At 41.5% G+C, this 26,466-nt stretch overlaps 2 protein-coding genes across 5 annotated transcripts; one reads left to right on the top strand and one right to left on the bottom strand.

The window, feature by feature from the left end:
• Nucleotides 1–741: 741 nt before the first annotated feature.
• LOC133883301 (bZIP transcription factor 50-like) lies at nucleotides 742–2,844 on the bottom strand. Its single transcript, XM_062322583.1, has 3 exons — nucleotides 2,305–2,844; nucleotides 1,569–1,789; nucleotides 742–1,319 (listed from the first exon to the last, which is right to left on the bottom strand). Exons 1-3 carry the CDS (start codon nucleotides 2,736–2,738, stop codon nucleotides 1,072–1,074), a joined length of 903 nt encoding a protein of 300 aa, XP_062178567.1. The 5' UTR covers nucleotides 2,739–2,844; the 3' UTR covers nucleotides 742–1,071.
• Nucleotides 2,845–6,539: 3,695 nt separating this feature from the next.
• Nucleotides 6,540–16,862, top strand: LOC133883300 (cell division cycle protein 27 homolog B-like). 4 transcript variants are annotated; one of them, XM_062322580.1, is made up of 16 exons: nucleotides 6,540–6,870; nucleotides 7,693–7,765; nucleotides 7,951–8,060; nucleotides 9,533–9,579; nucleotides 9,669–9,766; nucleotides 10,249–10,547; nucleotides 11,027–11,173; nucleotides 11,666–11,798; nucleotides 13,356–13,567; nucleotides 13,652–13,717; nucleotides 14,218–14,337; nucleotides 14,415–14,491; nucleotides 14,898–15,017; nucleotides 15,142–15,361; nucleotides 15,476–15,757; nucleotides 15,982–16,862. In XM_062322580.1, the coding sequence occupies exons 1-16, from the start codon at nucleotides 6,766–6,768 to the stop codon at nucleotides 16,033–16,035; spliced, it is 2,163 nt and encodes a 720-aa protein (XP_062178564.1). In that variant the 5' UTR covers nucleotides 6,540–6,765; the 3' UTR covers nucleotides 16,036–16,862. The 4 variants fall into 4 exon arrangements, with proteins under 4 accessions (XP_062178564.1, XP_062178563.1, XP_062178565.1 ...); XM_062322579.1 differs by having other exon boundaries at nucleotides 6,542–6,870; nucleotides 11,666–11,906; nucleotides 15,982–16,860; XM_062322581.1 differs by lacking the exons at nucleotides 6,540–6,870; nucleotides 7,693–7,765 and adding an exon at nucleotides 8,138–8,221 and having other exon boundaries at nucleotides 11,666–11,906; nucleotides 15,982–16,860.
• Nucleotides 16,863–26,466: the final 9,604 nt, after the last annotated feature.

The following is a 26,466-nucleotide window of genomic DNA, read 5'->3' as shown; positions in this document are numbered from 1 at the left end:
ACTGCTCATCGAAAAACCTTTTTTTTTAAGGTACAATAGAACGCACTTCACGCACGTACACTACACTCACACCGCACGTATACACACGTGTGCTTGTCAACACATATTTTAGAAGAGATTGTGAGGCCCGATGCCTCCGGTGCACGGGAACGCATAGTATCTTTGAACACGTACATGTGTGTAACTTAGCTTAACTCGAGTTAAACCCAGACACAAGTACGAGGTCGCAAGTCGAACTCCTGACCGGTCGCTCGTTCACGAGGGAGCTACCACCGAGCTATCGACTCGTTCACCTCAACAGCAAGCCTTGCCACCCGAGCTGACGCTCAGTCTCATCACAAATATAGTTGGGTAAATCATCTGTAGGACATCGAAGGAGTTCTGGAATCCAGATGGCTCGGAGTGAATGCGAACTTAGAACCTATTTGGTAGAATTCTCACTGATCTAAATTTTTTACGGAGAGTGATTCTCTAGGAAAATAATTTTAGCTGAAAATAATTTTTTAGAATAAACTATATGAAAGAAGTGATTCTATACGAAAAGTGAATCAGAGAAAACTGTTTTTTTTTCTCCATCTTCTAGTTCATTTCAAATAATCATTTTCACGGATTCCATTCAGCGAGCTAAAAGCTATTGTTTAGCAAAACTCCTCTGATTTCAACCAGTAAACTACTCTGCAAGCTCTACCAAACAGACCTTACTTTATAACAAATCATAAAAGCAGAACTTGCCCAATGTCATACAGTTGATTTGTTCTTCGAAATTTGCATAAATTGTGAAGAACGAATTGAAGATATATTCAGGATCCACTCATCCACGGTCTAAGCACGGATAAATTCATACTGACTTTTTTTTATCCCGACTACTATCCTGGAGCGACAAGATGACAAAACAGAAAATAACAAATAACTCCGATTTCAAAACTATTCTGGATAGGATAGGGATTATAGAACAAAGAGAAGAAGAAAAAACAACATAGTCCATGGATATCGGGTGGCTGCAGCATGACGCTGGGCATGCTAAGCCTAGCAAGTACACTACAGACTGGAAGGTTATAGCAAGCTGAATCCCTAGCAAGCAGCAGCTGCATGGAATGGTAAGGTATCTAGCTTGATCTTCGCCCTTGTGCCCTTGCAACGCCTTCCATGGAGGATTAGTTCCAGTATCTCTGGTATTTCACTGCTTGTCTTTCTGGCTACCGTCACGAGATCTCTTCCGGTGCTTCTTGGAGCAGCCGGGCTTCGGTTGGGTAGACCGGGCATTAGGAATAGGCACACGATGCTCACCAGCCAAAGCAGGGAAACCAGCGGCAGGGTTTCTGCAAATAGGAGACCAGTGCCTTAGCATTAAGAAGATTTACCAAGTATCATGCAATATTCGAACAAAATCCAGTTGAACTTGCCAACTTCCACAATTCACTTGCTTTGTAATTAGCTTACTGATCATATCCAAGATTTCACGAGAGGACAGGATGATAGTAAACAACAAGTTTATCCAACTTGAGGAAAATATATGCTTTAGAGAATGATAAAGACTACCAGAGGATGATATGTTTGATGTGTCTTACCCGTGAGTACGGCAGACTCCTGCATGGCTGTGTGAGCACCAACAGGCCTATCCTTCAGCACGCTCTGGCGCAGTGCCATGTTTTCAGCTGCGTAGCACTGGAGTGCGTAGCTGAGGCGGCGGCACTCGGCCTCTAAATACTTGCTCTTCGTCTCTAAATCCTTTATGTACGTCTTCTTCCTCTCCCTCGATTTCATGGCAGAATCTCTGTTCCTCATTTGCCTGATAAATTCAATACGCAGTTCCCTTTTATATACAAGACAAAATGCCCAACTAGAATTGCAAGCAGCAATGTCAAAGAAAAAAAAAACATCTTCACTTCATAAACCAGATTATCCCCATCTTATGACCAAACCAAGATGAATGTTTGTGCAAACATAGCCCTTTCCCCCAAATCCTCGCAGACACTAACATGATCAGTGATGCAAAACTGGTAATTTTTGCGATTTACACATACATAGCATAAGACTTTGAATGTAATACTGATCAATCGCAGAAAATTCTTCCATGGTTCTGTTCACGCTAGACACCAACATAACTTAAGTTTATCCAGGATTCACATTTTCACACCTAATACTTGACCATCATTGTGAATTCGATCGAGCATGATTCTCTACTTACAACCTTACTAGAGTGCCCCTTCATAAATTTTACAAACAAGCAGGATCACACAAAACCGCAAAATTTGCAGAAGAAAAAATATCACGTCTTGCAACAACATAACAAATTTGGCATACCTCCTCTTCTTCTTGCTGACGGGATCATCGCCATCTACCTCGACCTTTTCCGCCTCGGGCGTCACCTCCTCCTCCTCCCTCCCGGAGTCCCCATCCGTGCTTCCGCCCGCCTCGCTCTCCTTCCCCTTCTCCTCCCTCTCCACCTCCCCGCCGTCGTACAGCGCGTCGAAGAACTCCTCCACGCTGATCCCCTCCACCACCCCTCCCACCTCCGCCTCCCCCTCCTCCATCAGAAACCTCTCGATCTCCGACAGCACCTCCTCCCCAGGAGGATTCGCCCGGGAGGTCACCGACTCCGGCGACCCCGCCTCCGCGTCGTGCATCGGCGGCGGAGGAGACGGGACGACGAGGCCAGAGACGGCGGCCGGCTCCACGCCGGAGAAGGAGGCGAGGAGGGCGTCAAGGTCGAGGTTAGCGAAGAGGTTGGCGTCCATGGAGATGGATGGGGATGGCGATATGCTTTGTCGTGGTGGCCTCAGTTGCGCGGCGGTTTTATAGCGGACTCCAGCTGTCGGAGCTTTTGCTTCGGGAGGAAGGAGACTAGAGGAGGGGAAGGTTCCCGGCAGTTTTGGGGGCGGAGGTGGGGTGGGGGCCACACGGGGTGGTGCCGTGGCCTGGCCAATGGGAAGGGTGGAATGCGCCAGGTCAGCTCGCTGCCGGATTTCTGAGCTTTTTTATTTTTATATTTCGAAAATAAAAAGTTATAAAGGTAGCCTTCCGTTTGAACGAAGTTGTAAAAATAGGTCGTCTTCCAACAACGGGCAACAGTATCATATTTTTATATTCTTTTATACATCTATTTTTTAAAAAATTTATTCTTGAAATATAAAATAAAAAAATTCCGGGTTTCGTTGAGGGGCTTGGGCAAGGTTCGTGAGGTGGGCCTAGCGTTGATAGGCTGGAATATGCGATGTATACTGTTTATATGTTATGTGGGCCTAGATTGCGTAATTACTATCACGGCTGTAATGCTAGAATTTTTTTTTAAATTAAACAATTACAAATATATATGTCGTCTTAAAAAATTACAGATTTAGATTGTCGTGTGTTGAGAGCATTGGAACTTAATATTTTTTATTTTTAAACATGTCGTTTGTTGAAAAGACAAAATGTATGTATATTTGTAATTTTTATTTTAAAAATATTAAAAAAAATGTAATGCTGCATGATAAGGCCCAATTGATTTGTGATAACTAAGGGCAGGTTCTTGTTGCAATAACTTTTCCTTTTTATCAAGACCCTTGAGAAAATCCTTCGAAAAAATACCCTTGAGAAAAACATTCTTAGAAAGATCCATTGGCAATCTGAGTGCAACACTTATAACTCGTGTCTCAGAAAATGTAGGCTGCCACACTGTGATCGCGCGCCGCACTGCTTCTTCTTTGACTTAGAGCATGCACAATAGTTTGTCTCTTAAAGTAGTCTTTACAGCACTCGGAAGCAACCCGCTGCAATGTATTTTTATTGAGAATTTGTTATTATACTATGTTTAAAAATAACAGGTTATCTTTGATAACAACAGTAATACCAGCACCAAATCATCCGATGAGTAAAGTATCACCAACTAACCATTGAAACCCCACTCAATTATATTTTGAATACTAGATTGTACAGTGTATCTTTCACTTTCATCTCTGGATTATCTGGTGTGTTGTCTTACTCCAAGCCGAGCCACTTCTTCTCTGTACAATTAGTTCGGTGTGTAGATCCTCTAATCATCGGATCTTTCGGTGTGTTGACCTTCATCTTCTTTGACATCTTCCTGAGAAATACTCTGGTGCGTTGGCTTCTTCATTGCTGGGCCATTCGGTGTGTTGAAATATTTCTTTCCCTCATTTGCGTAGCTTTTATTAAATGCTCTAGTGTATGCATCCGGTATGTAGCACTCTGATCACTACACCATCCGGGTGAGGTCTTCATTTTTCTCTTCTAAGTGAAAACACTCCGATGTGTATAGCCTTCTGAGCATCAGACCATCCAGTGAATATAACACACCCGGGAGGAATACTCCAGTGTGTATAAAGTCCTGAGCACCGGACCTTCCGGTGTAATCAATTTTCCTAGGATTTCTTCCAATTCAATCTAACTTTGTTTCAGCTACGGTGGCTTCTTCATATGTTTCATCTATGAAACATACTAACATATATTTTTGACAAACATGTTAGTCCTAATGACTATATTATTATTAATCATCAAAATGAAAACCATGACCTAATAGGGTCATTTTCGCTACAACCGAGTATCAACTAAGGTGTCAAACTGCAACTGGATGATCAACTTGATTGAAAGTGATCAGAACCTCCGATCACTTGAGGTATCGAGTAGACCCAGTTAGAACCAAATTGACCTCTCATTCAACCACCTTGTACTGCCGCTTAGATTTATACACGGCGGATCCTCCGAAGATGTGTGCTAGACTTTGGTCAGCCTCGTGGAAATGGGGCTCATCACTGTTAACATTCGGATTGACATGTTTATTATTATGCTCAGCAACAGCGGCCTTGAACTTTTCATCAATCTTCTTTTTGATGACATGACATTCATCGAAATCGTGTTGGCTGGTTCGATAAACGGGATACCACTTCCCTCCACCTCAACTCAGGCCTTTGTTGTCCCGAGTGTTACACAACTTACTCCTATTGACCGCGGTTATGGTCATATCTAGGACCTTGCACTTGTCACCCGGTTTGTTCTTCTTCCTTCGAGGGCTCGAACTTGTCCTTACCAGATTGAGGGTTCTTGGCGTGTACCTCGGATCATATTATGCATGTCGCTGAACTGACGAATGAAATCTCGAAGTGACTCGTCCTCACTCTGGTTCAGCTGATGAAGATCATTCTCCGTTCATAGGCGCTCAAATGTACATTGGAAGTTGGCTATGAATTAAGCCTTCAACTATGCCCACGATCGAATCGAATTAGGAGGTAGGTTCAACAACCAAAATCTGGTAGATCCATCAAGCACGGTCAGTAGATAATTGGCCATCACCTTGTTATCACTGCTCCTGCTTGAATAATTATGGTATAGATCTGTAACCACTCATTAGGGTTAATCTTCCCATTATACTTCTAGATCGGGCTCGTCTTGAACTTCTCGGGCCACCATATCAATCGAAGCTCGTGTATGAAAGCTTCGCAGCCTTCATCGAATTCTTCAGGAGGAGATAGGGGAGGACTATCACGCTTGTTCCTTTGAGCAGGGGAGTTACACCGACCATCTCGTTCTGAAAATATGCGATCATAATAACGGTGGTCGTCATCTCGGCGTTCCTCACAACGGTTGCCTATCACTTTACGTAGATCGTGTCGATCATGAGGAATGCGATTTCTTAGGTCTTTTTGGTTCATGCGCCTATGAATAGGGCAGTAGAGTCTGACCTGTAGGACTGCGCTCGACCCCGACCGCCCGAGCTACCCATCTGGGATCCCTCAACTTGGAGATGCTTGGGTCCGTGGTTCCTCAAGCCGGGGCCTTACCGACTGGAGCACATAGAGTTGCTAAGATTGTATGCTCGAGCAGCTTAGATCTGGGTCGTATCGCGTAGGGTCCTCACCTGATTGGCCATAGGGTACTACGTGAAAAAAGCACAAAAATAATGGATCATAATTGTCATAGGTGACGAGTGCCGCTTCGAATCTGCGAGGCTAGGAAAAAGGAGGGCTTGTAAGTTTGATAAGCGGATTTAAGGTTGGTGATGAGTAAAATACGGGTAAAATGAGAAATCTTGGTTTAAAATCTGGTGTTTTATAAAAAGTCTAAAACATGGTACAAACTGATAATATGGCCTTAAAAGCTAATGTTTTACACCATTCAATCTAAAAACTCTGTATCGGCTATTTGCCTTCGGTTGGATTTGATGACATCCGATGTACGTACTCTGTTCCAACCGTTCAAAGAAACTAAAAATGAAACATCAAAATTTCTACATGAGATCAGTTTAGAAGTACTAGATAATTTTTCTCCCGTACAAGCCTAAAACGAGAAAGGGGCAAATTGTATATTTGCCACTAGATCCAACCATGGCAAACGCTGATCCAACCGTGGCAAAGGCCAACGTTCGCATTTCACACAACCTGCCCAACACCACACTTCAAAAACGAAGACGTGTCCCCACTTGTCACTGACCCGCCGCCGCTCGCCCTGTAGGCCTGTGCCCGTAGCGGCACATAACTTCTCCCTGTAGGCCTGTGCCCGTAGCGCCGTACGCAACTCACCCGCCGCCGCTCGCCCAGCCACGCCAGCGAGGCACCAGCCGTTTCAAACGCCGCGGCTCCACAGGCACACAGACCCACGCACTCGGAATCGTTCGAATCCCAAATCCAAAACGCACCCGAACGAAGCCTCCGACAGTTCGACGCCGTCTCGATTCAAATCAAACGAGCCTGCTGCGCCTGCGCTTCCACGACCACCTCCGCTCCCTCGCCCGCGCTCGCCGCCTCCACCGCCGTCGCTGGGGCGGTGATGGAAACCCTAATGGTGGGCCGCGTCCACAGCAGCCTCCGCCTCTTCATGCACCGCAACGCCGTCTTCCTCTGCGAACGCCTCTGCGCGCAGTTCCCCTCCGAGGTAAGCCGCCGCCCTCTCTCCCCCGGCTCCTGAACGAGGCTAGTGCGGCTCGATTTTGGTGCGGTGGGGGCTAGATCGGCAGTGCGGTCGGCGATTTGGCCGCGGGTGCTCACCTGCACGGTGCGACTTGGTGCCGTTTTATGATTTTTAAGTGTTTTAGGATGCGTTTGGAGCTAGAGCGGTGGGATTTGCGGTAGAGTTTACTGGGAGTTAGAATCACAGCGGCTTCCTCTAGCTTTTCTGGCAATGGTTTGAGTTTGTAGGGGGCTGAAGTAGTGTGTACGATTCATCTAGGGTTTATGGAGAATTGGCCTGGAGAGGGGAATTTACCGCCTAAAACTGGCGGCAGTTTCACAGATAGTGGCTCTATGTTACAGTAGTAAGTAATAGCTATGGTGCCACGTTATGATGTTGTGAGTTTTTCCTTATTTCAATCTCTGGGCGGCAATTATTGTAGCCATTCTAAGATAACCATTGGCTTAGATCCTATGTTTATGACATTCCCACCCCTCTTTCTGCAATCTTATAGTTGCCTATGCATGTGGATTTAGAGTTTTATTTAGGTTTTCTCTGTAGTTTTTGAGAATTCATGTGAGATGAGGTTTGTGCAACTCTAACAGAAGAATTTTGCTGTGTTTAGTGCTCATTGTATATGTGTTCAATTTCTTGACAGTGAGTAACCTGAACCTAATGCCAGCTTTCCTGTCATAAGACTTATTTCAGTTTTCCTTGTTAAAGAAAGAGTGTAGTTTAGTTTTAGGCTGGTTTACAACCAGGGTTGTATATCGCACTAAATGTTCTTGCTCTTTCTCGTGTGCACAGACCAATGTGCAGTTGCTAGCAACTTGTTACCTCCACAACAACCAGCCATATGCTGCATACCACATTCTGAAAGGTAATAGCATCTGATCACTATTGTGTAGAAGTGCTATTAAATGGTTTGAGAGTCAAAACAATATGAACATATTGTCTATCTTTTGGACTTATTTCATTTTCCTATTGTGTGCTTTTTACATTTTTTTTCTTTCGGTGTGAAAGTAATTTGGATCATTGATGTTTTTTTCCTGATGTGCTATGAAGGGAAGAATCTGCCAGAGTCCCGGTATTTGTTTGCCATATCATGCTTCCGAATGAACCTCTTGCGTGAAGCAGAAGAAACTCTGTGTCCGGTCAATGAACCAAACGTGGAGGTATGGAGCATGTCTGTGAAATGACCTGTTTCTGAAAATATCTCATCCATTTGAGTAGTGTTGTTGCTGTTGTGCAGAGGGTATTGTAGCAGTGGGGTATTATTCTAGTGGCAGTACTGCACAATAGCAGCTGCGTACTATTCATGTGGGGTCCGATGGCGGTACGTTGGTTGAAAATTATAAATACAAATAGTTATTTCCTTATAGTACATCTCGTGCATTACATATAAGTTTTCTTAAGTTAAGGGATTATTTATAGGGACGGTTCAATTTGACCCCTAAATTTAAACTTAAGGAAACTTATCGCTAATGCATGCAATATATCTATAGGAAAACAAACCCAACTAACAAGGACACTAACAAAGAGATAAGATTTGCTAAGTATAATATATGCAGTAATGAAATATGCGCAAAGTCTACAAGTGGAACGGGGCACTTGAGGAAGCACATTGCATGTTGTAAGAAAAAATCCAAAGTTTCTACTGAAACAATGTAATTTTCGGAGCATAGGTTGTACTCTTTTTTCTTTCTAGTAGAAATTTTTTTAATGAGGCAACCAATTAATAAAGCTCATTTTATCTATTTTCCTTTTTTTTGATTTTTTGAGTTTTTTCCTATGTTTTTCGTAAATTTTATTGAGTTTCTCTGAATTTTTCCTTTTTTAATTTTTTCTGATTTTCACGTCCTAACGTGCTTAGCGGGCCAAATCAGGCACATCGGGCCTACTGTGCCACAGGTCGGCACGGCACGGCCCGACCTTAGGTGGGCCGTGCCTTGGGCTGATTTCTCAGCACGCGGGCTAGCACGGCACAGCTTGCTTGGTTAACAGGCCATGCCATTTCCAGGCCCTGGCCGTGCCATGCCAGGCCGTCCATTTGGCCAGCCAGAATGGTTGTTGTAGTGACATAGAACAATACCTCACTGCTACAGTACCGTTCTAGTATTGTCGACACAACAGTTGTGGTGGACAATGGCTTTCACAAAATATCGTTTTGTAAGAAAGAAAATTCATTCTATGATGTCTTGTGGTTTCCAAAATTGGAAAACAAAAAGGGGATGTATAACATGTTTGATCGTTTGTGAACTGAGAACTCCATAGGTGCTGTGGTGAGCAGATTCCCTAGTAGCACTAGAATAATATCGAGCGTGATTGATATGTCTTGCCTGACGAGTTTTTTTGTCCCAATTATGTTATAAAGTTCAAAGCCATATATTTATGCCCCCCCCCCCCCTCAGTTATTGGAAGTTGTTGATTTTTATGAGTAATGTACTAGAGAAGTATCGGCATTGCAAGATAAATGCTTGGCACTGCATTCAACAGCGAGAAAACATTTTTTATTCTACTGGGGCATGATATTTACCTGAGGTTCCTCCCTAACTATTTGATTGAGAAAATAAAAGCAATCACATCTTTTTTTGCTTTTATTCCTTATGGTCACCTGTCACTTCTATTGTTTTTATCCTTCATGCAGGTTCCAAGTGGAGCAACGGGATACTACCTTCTTGGAGTAATTTACAGGTTCATTATTCATGGATAACTGAAGCTGTGTTGCAGCATATTGTGATTTTTGGCAGAGAGTTCATTATAGTTACCTCATCTGCCTGTAGGTGCACTGGCAGAATGTCAGCCGCAGCTGAACAATTTACACAAGCTTTAACTCTAGATCCTCTTTTATGGGCAGCATATGAAGAATTGTGTATGATAGGTTGGTTCCTTATTACAGCCATATTTGAAGTTCTTTAGTAGATTCATACTAATTTTGATACATTAGAAGTACTTGCATCATCGCATCATAACTTTTGAAAGATTTACAAGTAGCGATGAAAAATACTATGCTGATTTTGCACAATGCACCTTCCTAAATATCCTACTTGTGGTTCTTGATTATGTCCTTGCGCTGTAGGTGGCTGTCTTAGTTCTAACTTAGCATCTGAAAACGTAGAAACTTCTGTAAAATCAGAACACTTGGGTGTCACTGCAGCAAAATTTCGTATACAGATATGCAATCAATCATTATGGATCAGCTTTTATTGTTACTAGACTCCTTGATATCTGGTGTGCTATATATCACCCTTTACCTTTCTGTAGCAGTTACAGTTGGTTCAATAATCATTACTTGCAAGGACTCATCCTGATGTAATGCTTGAAGTAAAAAACATACACTAAAAGTGTGTTACCATCTTGTAGGTGTTGCTGAAGATGCAGATGAGAGTTTTAGCGAAGCAACTGCTCTACGTCTCCAGCAGGAGCAGACATCCAAGTCAATTCTGGACAAGTCAAACTTTGTCAATGGGAATCGAGTTCTATCTTCCAGTGTGTCTGCAATCCTCGGGGATAGTAGCCATAAGCAAATCAAACAGCTTCATGCTAACAACACAGCAGAAGTACCTGTTTATACTCATGTAAGAGCACCTGCATTGCATGCGCAGAACAGCGTACCCTCTAATGTAGCACAGTTTGACACCCCATCACCAACAGCAACACAGGTTAGTAGAACTTGTTTGATTCTTCACTCTGTAAGATTTCTGACAATGTGGATTTGAAGGATTAAATGTAATCAACTGTTGGCACAATCATGTTAAGCAGCAGTAGTGTCTTATGTTTCACATTGGTTGGCACTGGCAGTGATTATTTATGTTAGGCCGCCAAGCATTGTCTGTATCTGCATACTTGATCTATCCAGATCTATCAAACTTTTTTTCTTACATTTTTCTTTGAAACAGTGTAAGATCTGTATGTCTTGTTAACAAGGTTCTGAAGATAAAGAGCATGGCTTGGGCATGTCATAGTTATTTTTACTAGCAGTTGGTCGTTTATTGTAGGGAGGGAATTATAGAGTATTGACTATTGAAACATGTAACAGTTTTGAGTCAGTAGTGCTAGGAGACCTCATTTATTTGGTTATGATGTTTAGTTCGTAAATTTTCCATGGCAGAGTTCCATTTTACTTAATTGAATCTTGCAGAATTCTGGTCTTATGCCGCCGCCACTCTTTAGGAACGTCCATGCTTATCATAATACAATAAGTAGTGATACTCCTGCCAAACAAAAGGCTAATGCAGGGAACCAACCACTCAGAAGAAAATACCTGGATGAAGCAAGGCTAAAGAAGGTTGTGATCCTGTCTCGTCATCAATTGAAATCATTGAATGCTGCTCCTTTGTAACTTCTGTACTTGTCTGTTGTCTTATCTTTGGAACTTCTAGGGGTTTCTCTTAATTTTTATGGCCTATGATTACCTACTATTTTTAGCTATTATGTTCCTGTAGTGTTGTGCCCTATAATAGTGGGATACTGGGAACCAAAAATATTGCTATATAATCCTGAATATTTTTCTTTATCATTTCATCTTGTAGTCACAAGTTTATTCATGATATAATATGCAATGGGAGTGAAACTAGTTAGCTTAATGATCTTTCTTTTCTTATTATTCTTGTTGGAATGGCCTGTATAATCTAGCATACGATCTTTGTTTTATTGTTCTGTTAATTTTAAGCATGTCTCTACACCCTCCGATATGTTCTTTCTTTTGATAGTATACTGTTCCAACTTCACATTTCAATTTTTTGCTTATGATGATACTAGACTTGAGAACACTTTTCAGGTTTCTGGAAGGCTGTTTAATCAGAGTATTGATTCAGTACCTCGAAGAAGTGCAAGACTTTCTCAAGATACTACAATAAATTTGAATTCAAATGTCTCTCGGTTTAGAGGGAATGGAATTGATCACTCGTCAGGTAAATTGCGAGTAAACTCGTCCACACCATCCAAATTGTGTTCAACAGCCGTGCGTTCCGTGCAAGTTAGGGAAGGAAAACCACGGGCTACAGAAAATTTTAATGAAGGTGATTATCATTTCAATGTGGACGATTCATCAAATTATATAAGCGTAGCAAAATGTGGTTGATGTGTTGTTATATACCTGTGCAATCCTGATCTATCTGCATATTTTCCTTGATATTCTGTTCCATCTATGAGTTTAGATTTGCATATTGTTTTGCTGTTTCTTCTGCCATATCTGTATGATGCATTTCTGTTTGGGAATTGCAATTATGATGTCAAGTTGTACAAAACATAATTTTTCTGTTTCACTAACAACCAAGCATAAAACCACCTACCGAATTTGTTGTTGTTCATTGGTATTGTTATAGGGATTTCTCCTATTGTTGTTGTTCAAAATCATACTCAGCTACTCCCTCCATTCTTTTTTATTTGACATCCTAGAATCTGTGCTGTCAAACTTTTGAAAGTTTAATAATTAATATGTTTAAAACTTTCACGATTGGCTACATAAAATCATATCACTAGATTTGTCTTCAGAAATGCGTTCATAAAAGTACTATTTTATTAGTATATACTATATAGTAATATAAAGTTGTGATCAAAGTTAAGTCTCCAAGACCGCATAAAGTTAATAACGTTGAATAAAATAGAATTGATTGAGTATAATACTACAAAAAACCATCTGCTTTCCCTTCAAGCATATTCATGTCTTTATATTCGCAGTTTTATTACATAGCATACGAGCTGCAGAATTGTTTGCCTGTTTTCTTTGATGTGGCATGATACTTCGCACATGTTTGTTACAGAAAGAGAATGACCCTGAAAGTAAATAAGGTGTGCCTGCAAAATTCATATATTTTCTGGTTCTATGCTAGTATAAACTTTCTCACTCCTTTTCAAAAACATCTTGATATGGATTGATTATAGGAAGGGGGTAGCAGATAGATAGATGAGTTCGTCCTCTCTCTAGAGGCTCTGAACCTTCTTTCTATCTATTTTCTGCTTGATTAACTCTAGTGATCGCATGCTACATATATAGACAGCTGATCGACTAACAACCTTCTCGATTCTGCTAACAAATCTTATCTTAACAACTCTATCATATCTAATAGATTTTGCTAAACAACCTGTAGTTCAACTAAACTAAGGATAGAAGTGGCTTATCTCTAACTAATTGAATCTGGAAGTAACTGACGCTACAGTAGCACGCCGCTACAGTACCAACGCACTATTATTCTGACGCTTATCTGCTAAACCGAGTCCATATCACATCTCCCCATCAGTATGATTAAATGCCGAAGGCAATTTCTTTTCACTACAAATCCTAAATGGACCTATAATTTTCCCCTTCCCTGGATCATCTCCCCTTTTGGTATAGCATGTTTGTATTGTTTTGTGTGATTGCACTTTCTTGGTATGCTGTTTTGCATTAGATACCGCTGTACTGGATCTGCATTCTATGCTCAACCATCTTCATGAATGATGAAAGTGATTTCCCCCCTAAATATTAGGAAGCAGATACGAAGTTGTCGATGAAATGTGCACAGAGAATATATCAGCAACATCATCTGTAAGTATAGCTGATGGAAGATGCTTTGGGCAAGATAAAGCTGAACGCATTCTGTCGCGTGAATCCGATTTGGCAGTTGGTATCAGGGAGCTATTGGGACTTTTGCGAACACTTGGGGAAGGTTTTAGGCTTTCTTGCTTGTTTAAGTGCCAGGTGTGGTATGCGATGTTTGATTTACTGACACTACCCTTGTATCCAGTGATGTTACTAAATTGATTTCTTTCACCAAATGATCAGGAAGCATTGGAAGTCTACAGAAAACTGCCAGAGCCACAATTTAATACTGGATGGGTTCTATGCCAGGTACAACCCATGCAAGCTTGTTGGAAAATTCCATACATGCTTTTGAATCTTGCAATGAAAATCTTTGACATTCAAGTCTGTATTTTAACACGTGACTTAGGTGGCAACTTTGTTTGCTTCCTTTGAATTTGAACTTGTGAACGACTTGAGTGAACCCTGTGGCATAATGAATTCATGGCTGTCTATTTATTGGAAATCTAAATTAATAGTAGTCTATGTTGCCTTTTGATCTGTTATTCGAGTCAATTTGGAAAAAAGACATTTGTAAACTTACAACTAAAGCATCGACTTTTGATAGTGCACATGATGAGTCTCTTAATGCTGTCAGATATTCTGTCCCTTAAAAAATTGGCTTTACTTCATAAAAACTGTCATAATATATTTGGTATTACACATATTTGTAAAGAGAGCTCTGTATATTTAGGTCTGTATATTTGGGTCTGTATGTTTATTTCTTTTGGCAAGAAAAAGCTTATTTTTCAATTTGGTCAACTATGCAGGTTGGTAAGGCATATTTTGAATTGGTTGATTATTTAGAAGCTGATCATTACTTTGAGTTAGCGCATCGACTGTCGCCATGTACGCTGGAGGGAATGGACATATACTCCACTGTTCTCTATGTAAGTGAACTCCCTGCAGTTTGACTTGGCTACATTATTACCACATTTGTCTCCAAGCTCCCATGCTTCTTTTGCAGCATTTGAATGAGGAGATGAGACTAAGCTACCTTGCCCAAGAGCTTATCTCCATTGATCGACTATCTCCTCAAGCATGGTATACCTTTTATCCTCTGAAAGTGAATAACCATGCGGGGCCCTTTTTTTGTCCCAGTATTTCAATTTTGTTTTCCCCCCTCCATCTTGACACCTTGCACCTTGTAATGGTAACTGTTTTCAACTTAGACGTGGGCTTACAAAAAAACTAAACTTGAGGAGTCTGCTGTGTCCTGTGTTTGTTGTGTGTGTGTGTGGGGGGGGGGGGGATAATATTTACTTGGTATTGTCTTGGTTTGACCATTTTAGATGTGGGTTTGGTGCCTATGCAGTGCAAAACAGCTGGACGAGTCTAGGGAGCAATTTTTAATCTTCTGTGGGAAATGCTTTCGAGCTGGCCCCTTCTGTTTCATATTACGTAACATAATGTTACATTTTCTAATGTATCTGTCTGGAATGTGTAACAGGTGTGCGGTGGGGAATTGTTTTGCCTTGAGGAAAGATCATGAGACTGCTTTGAAGAATTTCCAACGTGCTGTACAGCTGGACTCAAGATTTGCATATGCTCACACTCTATGTGGCCACGAGTATGTTTTGGATCCCATAAATATTTTTTCTATTTTTATATTACTTCAATATATTATAACTGGTGCAATTTGAACTTCATCCTGAATGAGGAAATGAGACTAAGCTACCTCTGTTGAACTGTAGGTATTCTGCATTGGAGGATTATGAGAATAGTATTAAGTTCTATCGATGTGCACTTCAGGTAGATGAAAGGCACTACAATGCCTGGTATGGCCTCGGGGTGGTGTATCTTCGCCAGGAAAAGATTGAGTTTGCTGAGCATCATTTCAGAAGGGCATTTCAGATAAATCCTCGCTCTTCAGTTCTTATGTGCTATCTTGGGATGGCCTTGCATGCTTTAAAGGTTGATGTCATTAATCGACAACAATAAACTAGTTTTTGGTTTCCAATTTCCCCTTCAAAATCATCTTCTGGGCAATGGTTAAATGAACCTTATATTTGAATGCAAACTTGTCAGAGGAATGAGGATGCATTGAAAATGATGGAGAAAGCTATATTTGCTGATAAGAAGAATCCACTGCCCAAGTATCAGAAGGCTTTAATCCTTCTAGGCCTTCAAAAATATCCGGAAGTTCTGGATGAGTTGGAGCGGCTGAAGGAGATTGCACCTCATGAGAGTAGTATGTATGCGTTGATGGGGAAGATCTACAAGCAACTCAATATTCTTGACAAAGCTGTTTTTTGCTTTGGCATTGCCCTGGATTTGAAACCACCTGCTGCTGACCTTGCTATAATTAAGGTATGGCACAATCATTTTTCCTTATCCCATCTGCCTCCCTCCACCCCCTTTTTGTTTTCCTCACAACTCTTCTATTCCAGCTTATCTCTGTGTCTCGTCCAAACAGTGGTCCAGTAATTATTGCTAGTTGAACAGTGACCTTATTAGTTTTCATTAGACGGAATTCATTTGTTACTATTATTGTACTGCTCTCATTTGTTACATGCTTGTCTGATGTTTGGCAGTCTGCAATGGAGAAAGTACACCTTCCAGATGAACTGATGGAGGATGACCTTTAAGCTCACTCTATAAAGCACAGTGACAAAGAAACATTTAGGTCTATGATGGCCTGCTTGTGCTTTAAGAGTTCCTGGCCTGCTTGTGCTTTCCGAGTGGAACTCGGATGTTAAGGAAGAAAGCGCTTCATGCTGATCAGATTTTGCTGCTCCGACGGATTCTCTCGCGAGGCGTTACTGTACCATTAACCATCAGTTTTGTAGCTTTAGTTGTAACCTGTAATCAGAGAACACATGCACAGCAACTGCAGTAGTTTAGAACTGTGTACAAGTTGAGTGTTGGCAATGAGGCATGTATCATTGCACAATCGTCAGGTTAGCAAAGGAAATCGTTGTCAAATAACAGCAATTACCGGAGGACGAAGATCCTGCTGATTCAAGCAGATCGCGTGTCACGTCAGCTGACTCTTGTGTCATATTCAAGGTTGAAAGCATTTCTGCACGAGTAAAAAATTTCGAGGCGGCAGACGAAAGGATGCTTCGGTGAGTCAGCCTCGCCCCACTGTAAGTGATGTGGAGATAAAGATAGGCCTTATGTGCAAGCAAAGTGTAACTTCCCGTTCTATTGCTAGTAGCTTTTATGATTGCTGGCTTGCTGCTTATCGGGGCATCATTAAGCTATGATTAAGAGGAGAATGTTGCAGAGATGAGCATTTTCTGGAAAAGTTTTACTTTTGCATGGTGCAATGTGATACACTTGTTTATTTACGTGGACTTGGAAATGATCTGGTAAGATCTGTTTTGGTCCCCCCGAACATGGCGGCTCATCTGGTGCACAAAACACGAGGTGTCTCTTACCATTTGAAGCTACATTGCAGCGAATTATTTCACATTATGAAGTGGGCTGGTAGATCTCGCTCGATGTTTTTACGTAATGGTGAGTTGCATCGAGCAATCGACTGGTGTCCTTCCTAAGTCTTTTATGGCCTACATAGTGAAAAAAATGGAGCTGAAGTGAGTTGCAGAAATCATACAATTTCTTTATGTGATTATATCCCTTCTGTGACAAGTATTCTAATCCGGGCCTGTAAGTACTTCACTTAAATTTTGGGGAGAATTATGAACTAATTCTGCATCTTCCTCGACAAAAGCTTAATTTTCGCTTGGAATCTGGGAATTTCTCCTGGATTATGAGGGGTTTTAAACTGTTTCATGAAAAAAAATATTGTGTGATATCAATGTGCTAACGCTTTTTTAGATTTGTTTGCAAGGTGATTATATATGCATGAGCATGATACGATATATTGGGCAGCATCACCATCCATGTTGACTTTGCAGAAGCAGCTCACTCATATATTAATCAGAGTAACCAACCTACCAACAACGCAATGACAATGCTAGCTGCATGTGCCTTAGCTTCCCATTGGCAAACGGGTCTTTGTATACATACTACTACAGTATGACAGAATCTACCTACCAGGGTGCAATAATTAGTCGGAGAGATAACGTTTGCGACAACGATGTGGAACAGAAACCACGTCGTCTTGGCCTCCCTTGTGCCGGTACGACGCCTCTCCCCATCAGATGATCTTTCCGTGAGATTTTCCTGATTTTTCAATGAGATGGTGCTTATGGTTGGGGCATGTGCCATGCATACGTGATACTACCTTGTTCTTTTTTATTTGTATTTTAAATTTTCGTAGTCTTCGAAACACAATTTTACTATAACTTTATATCTATATACACTAATAAATTTGTATTTTTACTTAAGCATTTGTAGGAAAAAAATCTAGTGATATAATTTTTATATAGTCGATCTTGATAACTTTAAACATATTAGTGGTTAAATATTTGGAAGTTTGACCGTGCAGATTCTAAAACAACAAATAAATAAAAATGAATAGGGAGAGTATGTTTTGTGCTCCATCCATAGACCGAGTTGCCGTACCTACCTTTTGTATTCTACGTATTGGGGTTGGTCGTCATGCATCTCAGGCATGGTTCATGGACAATAATGAATGTAATGTACGTGTACTGAATTGATCAAGGGATCGCCTCTTTCTGTTTCCTCAGTCTGATACATCTTTCACTGCTGCCACTTTACCTGAATTGATCAAGGGATTGGAAGTGTCATCGATTTGTTGTGAATGCGGTAGCTGTGCTATACTACCCTTTCTACATATGCTATATGCATGTGCGTTTTGCTTGCTTCTGAAGGATGACTACAATATATATGCTATCTTTTCGACTAGCTTTTGACAGCCAAGGGCATGTTTGGACGAGTGGATCTAGATCCAAACCTTCGTTGTTTAGTTCAAAGTTAAACTGAATCCCAAATATTTTCAGAGGGATCCCTTCATTCATACACTTGTATGCAATTTTACATGTATACTGTCGCTAGTTTCTAAAGCTTGAAGGTCGGCAATTCGGTCAAGCCTCCTTGGTTCATTATATTCGATCAAATTTGCTTCAATTGAATGGTTCAGAGTTGGATAAATTGTTTATCTTTCGTACTATATATGTGGCAGAACACTATCATAGTTCTGAACAACAAAGCAGGCGAGAAAGCTTCACATTCTTCCCAAGAACCCAATTGAAATTTGATGACGTTTGGAACTATTTTATAGGTATCGCTGCAAGTAACAGTAACTAAGTACGCAGCAGTGCAAGATGCATATGATGGTAGATAGTTCTCCGATAGATGGCCACTGCCACTGTCAGTCTGTCACATGCAAATATCATCGCTTTCAACGGAAGCGAGTACATGTACTCCATTTCTGCTCCACTTGTCCCGGTCCCCATCTTGGCCATCTAGCTAAAGCTAATTACATACATGTACGCACTTGGTTAATTTTCAATCTACAGCACTCGTCATCATGCCATCAATGCATCCGCTGCACGCTCTCTCCATCAGCCATTCGGCCCCTATATAAAGCTCAGCTAGCCATCTCAACATGCATGGCAACCTCAGACTAGTAGCAGCACAGCATTACAGCAAGCACGTAGGCCATGAGCTAGTGCTCGAGGAGAAGATGAGGGTGTCCGTGAGGAGGGGAGCTCCATGGCTCGGCCTGCTGTTCCTCGCCGCCGGCGCGCTGCTCCTGCGCCTTGCCATGGCAGAGGGGCAGGGGCGAACCTCTGCGGCGCCTCACAGCGTCGGAGACGAACGCGACGACGTGGCGCTTCAGGATGAGAACGGGGCGCACGGTGTCGTGGTCGGTAAGGACGTGGTTGACATCATTAAGCGTCAGCAGAGTGTATGGGGATGGGGGCGGTGGGGTGGAGGAGGCGGCGGTGGCGGTGGAGGCGGGGGAGGAGGAGGAGGAGGCGGCGGCGGGGGTGGGGGTGGGGGAGGGGGAGGTGGTGGCGGCGGTGGGGGAGGGGGAGGTGGTGGTGGTGATGAGGGAAGCAATGGTGATGGTGACAGGGGAGGCGAAGGAGGTAGGGGTAAGGGAAAAGGAGGTGGCTTAGGTCGAGATAATGGTCATGGTGAAGGCCGAGGAATCAATCGTGGTGGCGAGAGGAGAAAAGGAAGAGGTAACCGTGGAGGGAGTAGAAATGTTGTAATAGGAGGCAATGGCGGAGGTGGCGGTAGGGGAAACGCGCAAGGAGGCAGCAACGGCAACGGTGAAAACAGTAACGGTGGCGGTGCAGGTGATACAAGTGGTGGGGGAGGAGGAGGCGATGATAACGGTGGTGGAGGTGGGGGAGGTGGTTTGAATGGAGGTGGAGGAGGGGGCGGTAGTGGCAATAGTGGAGGAGGTGGTGAAGATGATAGTAACATTAGTGGTGATAATAATGATAATAATCGTGACGATAATAACTATGATACTACTCATCTTTGGAAGCATCATTGGAACGACAGTGATAAAGTCCAAATTACTACAACAAAAGACAACCAGGGCAACCTCAGCCATAACAGCCGTCGCATCCCAAAAGGGTAGCCTTGAGGATGACGGCTCACGTTGCATGCCAAGTTGGCATATGATGTGACCTAAGCAGCGTCACACTGAAGAATGTTGCGGCTGGAAATAAAATGTTCCTATCATAATGTTTTCTGAGTCGGTCAGTTGTGTTGGCTATATCATGTATGAATAAAGGCCGTAGCTTATACAAGATGTTCGAATGGCTTGATTGCTTTGGAGTCATATTTATCATGGTATGTATTTCATTAAAAATCAATACATTTGTGTATTCCTAGTTTTTCCATTTCATTTTAATCTCAAAAGTATACCGACATGTATCCCTAGTTTTCGACAGAGCAGATATAAAAATTACAGCAAACAATGTACACAAGCAGATAAGCTCCTCTGCAGCTGCAAATCTGCAAGCATCAAAACACAGGTTATGACCCATCAGAACAGAAACATTATTACATACTGTTCTCACATAACCTTAACCTGTGAGCACATTAATGGAAGAAACAGAAAGCATTAGCCATGTCCTCAACACAATCGTTTAGTCCTGCAGGTTGCTACCTGTTTCAGTGAGTACTGAGGCACAAAGTCGCAATACACAGCCATACTTCATGGGGCGGCCACAAAGTTTCGAGACTCTGTGACAATACAAGTTGAATAGCAATGCACCAGGCGAAAGGTACATACAATGAATTCGTTTCGAGTGTTAGAAATAGCAGCTTATATTCTATAAAAATTATAGACCAATATATATACATATACAATCAAACAATATATAAATAACCCCTTATAACATAGGGATATTAATATCTCTAACACCTCCCCTTAAACTCAAGAGAGATCAACTACTCTGAGTTTGGAGAGATAGAACATACGCTGAGTTATACTCTATGCCTTTATGAAAAAACCAGTCAACTAAAGCTCTGAAAGAACATACTGAACAACAATAATTTTATCATGTATATGTGTATGTATGTAAAAAGCATCAACACCAATATGTTTGGTGAGTTCATGCTTCACCGGATCTCAAGAAATACTGATTAGCGCATGTACTATCGGAGGAACGAGGAGTAGCTGCAGAAGATAAAACACCAAAATTCTCAGGTAACTACCGTAACCAACCGAGCTCCATTGTCAATAAAGTCATGGCTCACAATTTAGCCTCTGCACTGGAACGGAAAACTGCACTATACTTTGTAGTCTTTCAAGTAATGAGAGAACCACTAAGAAAAACACAGTAGACAGAAAAAGACCGGTGATCAAAGGGATCACTAGCCCAAATAGTATCAGAATATGCACAGAGCTGTAAAGAGTTGAAACGTGGAATGAGCCAGTAGTTGAGGAAGCATAAAGACCGACGACAGTAGCAGAAGGAAGACAAAGCCAGTCAAGCTCCCATAGATAGTAGGAATCACAACGCCAAGGGCCAGTACCAACCAAATCCTCGGTGTGACGATCCTGAACACAATAAGAGTCAAAAACTAGAATAATGTGACAACCATGATTAGTAAGCTGACCAACGGACATGAGCTGCATGATGAGTTGGAAAACATGAGCAACAAAAGAAACATTAAAAGAAAAGGTGCAAAAGGTGCCCCGACCAGCAACAAAAAGAGAAGTACCATCAACAATTATGAGATAAAGAGGAGAAACAAGAGAATGAAGCGAAGATAGACTAGAAGAATCATAAGTCATATGAAAAGATGACCCTAAATTAGTACTGTCCAGATAGGTCGTGCCTATTGGGCCAACCCGAGGCCCACCACTGTAGGCACGGCACAACCTATTTTTAATTTTTTTTATATTTTTTCTAATTTTTCTTGAGTTTTTCTATTTTTTTAATTTTACATGATTTTTCACGTATTAACGGTTAACGGACTTAATGGGCCAAAAAAGGCCATCATTAACACCGAGGGAAGTGTCCTATTTAGGCACGTTAGCTATGGGCTGGCACGGTCTAGCCCGGCTCGGCCTTAAGTGGCCTGTGCCTAGGCCGAAGGCTCGGCATGTGGGCCAACACGACATGGCCTGCTTAGCTAACGGGTCTAAACGGGTCATGCCAAGTGAAAAGACAATGATATCATCTAGAGAGATGTGAATAGACATTTTTACAAAAAATTCATCCCCTTTTGCCGTTGGCCTAAACTTGCAGCAGAAAATAAACTAACAGATTTTTCACAAGTGAAAATCCTAAATATGCTAGGCTCAACTAATGCACAATCACCATAAATAGGTGTGAATGTTACAATTCTAGGGTGATAGACTATTCAAATATCGCAAAAGGTATACAAGAAAACTCTAATTAAAAATCCTGAAAACACTATTCATCAAAAGTTCTGGGTTCAATTCGGAAGTTCTGGAGTTACTGTTCACCAGAGGTTCTGGGATCAATCTGGAACTTCTGGGTTCAGATAGATAAAGAGCTCAAAAATGAAATTAAAGTACGCCTAATGAATTCTAACTCAAACCAAATGAAGTTGTGTGTTCCAAATGATGATTTCAAATATATCCACGGAGAACCTACAAACAACTTCACACGAACAAGTAGATTGAACAAATATGCATAAATGGAAAGCAAGAACTCAAGAACAAGGAAATAAAAGAGAAGACACAAGATATGTTTCTCGAAGTTCGGACACCTCCTCTAGAGGTTCCTCCTCATTGAGGGTCTCGATTACATTTGAGCTGGATCTCTTTCAACCTTTTTTCTCTCCAAGCTCAATCACACTTGAGTTTGGCTTTCACTCTTAATTTCTTTCTTTGCGGAGGTGAAATCGAAGCCTTCATAAACTTCCCATGACACACCGCAATCTTGGGTACTCGCCGACTACGCCTAGCCGTCTAGGAGCTTCAAGCTCTAAAAAGACAAACACGATGATGAACTTCTTGTTGATGAACTCAAGTGCTCAAGAATAGAGTTTAGCTCACTTGCACTTAATCTTTCAATCTCTCGATCCAACTCACTTTTTTTTTTCTCAAATATCATACTAAATCGGAGTGGGAAAGAGTTTTTTTTGGCTCTAGAAGATTTTCTTTTGTGCCCAAGTAGTAGCCCCCCTCAAAAGAGGTGATGGGGTATTTATACCTAACCTTCAAAAACTAGCTGTTATACCCAAAAGTCAGTACAAATCGGAACTTTTGGATTCACCCGGAACTTCTGAGTTACATGAGCTAAACCCAACAAAGGACCCTAACTTGAAACTTCCTGATAAACTATACAGGCCCAAACTGAGAATCTCAACTCGGAATTATCCCGAACTTCGGGACAACCCGAAACTTCCGAGTTCAGCACATCAGGCATTCTGAAAAAAATGATAAATTTTGATCCTGATATCCGATTTCGACGATTTTGGACTCTACAAAAAGCTTATTCAGAGGGCTATACATCCCTACTGAATTTGTGATCTCAAACACATTATATCAAAATTAGGAACACTCTGAAACCTGATTCGGACACTCCCACACTATCCCTTACTGAACTCATGATCTCAAATACATTGGATCAAAATTAGAAACACTTCAAAACCTGATTCAAACACTTCCACACTATCAGCACCAGACTCCTAAAGGGAACTTTCACTTTGGGTTGGTTAGAAACTCTTGAGCACTAAAATACGACAAATAGCTCTATGTTGCATTCCTCTTAATAGTGTAGCAAACCTATACACAAATTCAAAGATAGAACTCATTTGAACTACTTTGAGCCTTTGAATACCTTCAAGTGCCGCTTATTCCTTCAAACTTAGAGGCTTGACAACTTTTATATTATCTTTGCTCCATCTCTTCTTGATTCTTCATGTGATTTATGTGAATCACTCGTAGATTCCCATGGCCTCATACGGTATTGGTGCAAAGGCTTCACTCACTTTTCACCACGGCCTTGGTCCTTCGATGCCAAGCCATTTACTTGTTCTTCACCACTGGATGGTCCATCAAAGCTAAGTCTTCCTTGTCTTTCACCGTCTTGCCATAGAAAACAACTTTATATCTGACATCTTCAATGAATTCACTTTATCAAATATGGAGTCCAATTTTTATTCTTCAATCTTGGCATATTGGATTTCAATTCAACTTGTGCCTTCTTATCAATCCTGTCACGTCCTGAAATCATAATCACGTAATCAAGTCTAATTATGCGTCATTAGGGTCATGATTAATTTTGGAGCAATTTATTTTGTCACATTAGAACAATTCGATTTGAGTCAATCGGATGAGAGAAAGAAATTCGAGAGAAAAAGAAATTCGGAAGAAAAAGGAATAGATTTTGCAGTTAAAACGAACTAGTTTCTCTAGCGTGGGGCCCACATGGGAGGCCAACCACTCCCTCACTGCCTTGGAGCAACCCCCACCTACTCTCTCTCTCTCTCTCTCTCTCTCTCCTCTCTCTCTCACCCGAGCAGCACATCAGTTGTGCTGCCCTCTCTCCCTCTCTTTCTCCCTCGAATCCGCACTCTAGAAGCCGAATCAAGGTATGTATGTGGTACTCACGTGATCACTAGCTCATGAGCTTTCCACCTATCCAATTCATTTTCGTTTTCCCGGAATATTTGAGCTGGTTTTTAACTCATTTTGGTGATCTTGGTTGAAGAACGAGGAGCACCGGCGTTCTTCCTCTTCCCGAGTGTTTCCTCCACCCCCTGACGATCACTAACCTCCACAACCACCATGGGTAAGTCCCTTAGGTTTCCCCCGACGAGAATGCGTCATTTGGTTGGTCGATTTTGAGTTGGAGCGGAGTTCTTGAGTTCTTGAGCTAATTTAGATAATTAAATGAGATTCGAGTTAGGAATCGTGTTTCTAGGTTAGTGAGTGAGGTCTAGACTCCATGAACTATCTTAAACATGTTTCCCTTTAGATTGGTGAGGCTCATAAATTAAATCGGTCAAGTTTTTCCCCTTAAAGGAGCCTCTGGACAGTCCGAAGAATTGACTAGAGACTCCGAAATCTGGAGAGTCTGAAAAATTGTTCGGAGACTCCGGAGTTACTGTTTATTAGACCTTTTCTTTTATGCTGATACCTTGTAAATTTTATAATTAGTTCATACGGACTCTAAAAATCATGAAACTAGTTGTGTCAGCTTCATATGAGTATGAACTACATGTTAAAAATATTGGAACTCAAGAAAATACGTTTTATAATTAATTAGTTAATTAAATGTGTCTTGGCTTGATTAGATCACAGTTAATTAATACCATGTCCTAAAATTATGAAACCTCTTAGACAATTTATGTTATGATTAGTGCCATTTGGGAAAAATGTTTTCTTGTATTATAAAGCATAGTTTATGGCATTTTATCATATGTATATCGTGGCATACTTTGTTGCATTTTATTCATGCTCATCATTGCACACGTTCTTATTTAGTGAATGAAGAACTGATGCGTGACCCAGCTGCGGTTGAAGGCAACACCAATCTCCTGAAATTTTGTGAGTGTTGCATGGGTAGGATTAGGCAGCCACACGAGCAGTAAGGCAAGCATCTAAGTATACTTCTACCATTAATTTGGATTCATTTGAAGCTTAAGGATGTCAATCCTTGCCTTTATGCCTTGAAGGTTGTCACAACCGTGGACCTCCTAGATATTCTAGTTGTCTATAAATTTTTTGATGTCTTCCCAGAAGAACTACTTAGAATGCCACCCAACCGAACATTGGAGTTCTCCATTGTGTTATTGCCCGGTACGGCCCCGATCTCAAAGAGGTCTTATTAGATGCCGCCAAATGAGTTAGCGGAATTAAAGAAGCAAATTCGGAAATTGCTTGCAAAGGGTTTCATTCATTCGAGCTCGTCACCTTGCGGATGTCTGACGCTCTTTGTCAAGAAGAAAGATGGTACTTTGAGGATGCGTGTTGATTATCGTCCGTTGAATGCGGTCACGATCAAGAACAAGTATCTACTCTCTCGGATCGATATTCTGTTCGATCAATTGATCAGTGTCCGGGTCTTTTTCAAGATTGACTTGAGATTAAGCTATCACCAAATAAAGGTCTGACCGTAGGATATTCTAAAGATGGCTTTCTCTACTCGTTATGGGCTTTATGAGTTCACCGTTATGTCCTTCAGCTTGACTAATGCAGTGGCATTCTTCATGTATCTGATGAACATGGTCTTCATGGAGGAATTTGATAAGTTTGTCATAGTTTCATCGATGATATTCTCATCTACTGCAAGACCGAAGAAGAGCATTCTAAGCACCTTCAAGTTGTTCTTGGCCGCCTTCGAGATCATCAACTCTACACCAAGTTCAACAAGTGTGAGTTCTAGCTCAAAGAAGTCATTTTTCTAGGGCATGTTTTATCCGAGAACGGTGTTGCAGCTGATTCGAGTAAGGTACAAGATGTGCTCAATTGGTTGCAACCCAGAAGTGTCACTGACATCTGGAGTTTTCTCGGACTTGCGGTTATTACCGCCAGTTCATCGAGAACTTCTCCAAGATCGCCAAGCCCATGACCGAATTGTTGAAGAAGAATGTCAAGTTCGAATGGTCTGAGGAGTGTGAAATAGATTTCCAGACTTTGAAGTCTCGTCTCACCAAAGCGCTAGTTCTAGCACAATCAGACGTTCACAAGAGCTTAG

The sequence above is a fragment of the Phragmites australis genome, chromosome 10 (assembly GCF_958298935.1).
Source record: "Phragmites australis chromosome 10, lpPhrAust1.1, whole genome shotgun sequence".
In the NCBI taxonomy this organism is placed as follows: Eukaryota; Viridiplantae; Streptophyta; class Magnoliopsida; order Poales; family Poaceae; genus Phragmites; species Phragmites australis.
This window is presented reverse-complemented; position numbering and strand designations above follow the sequence as displayed.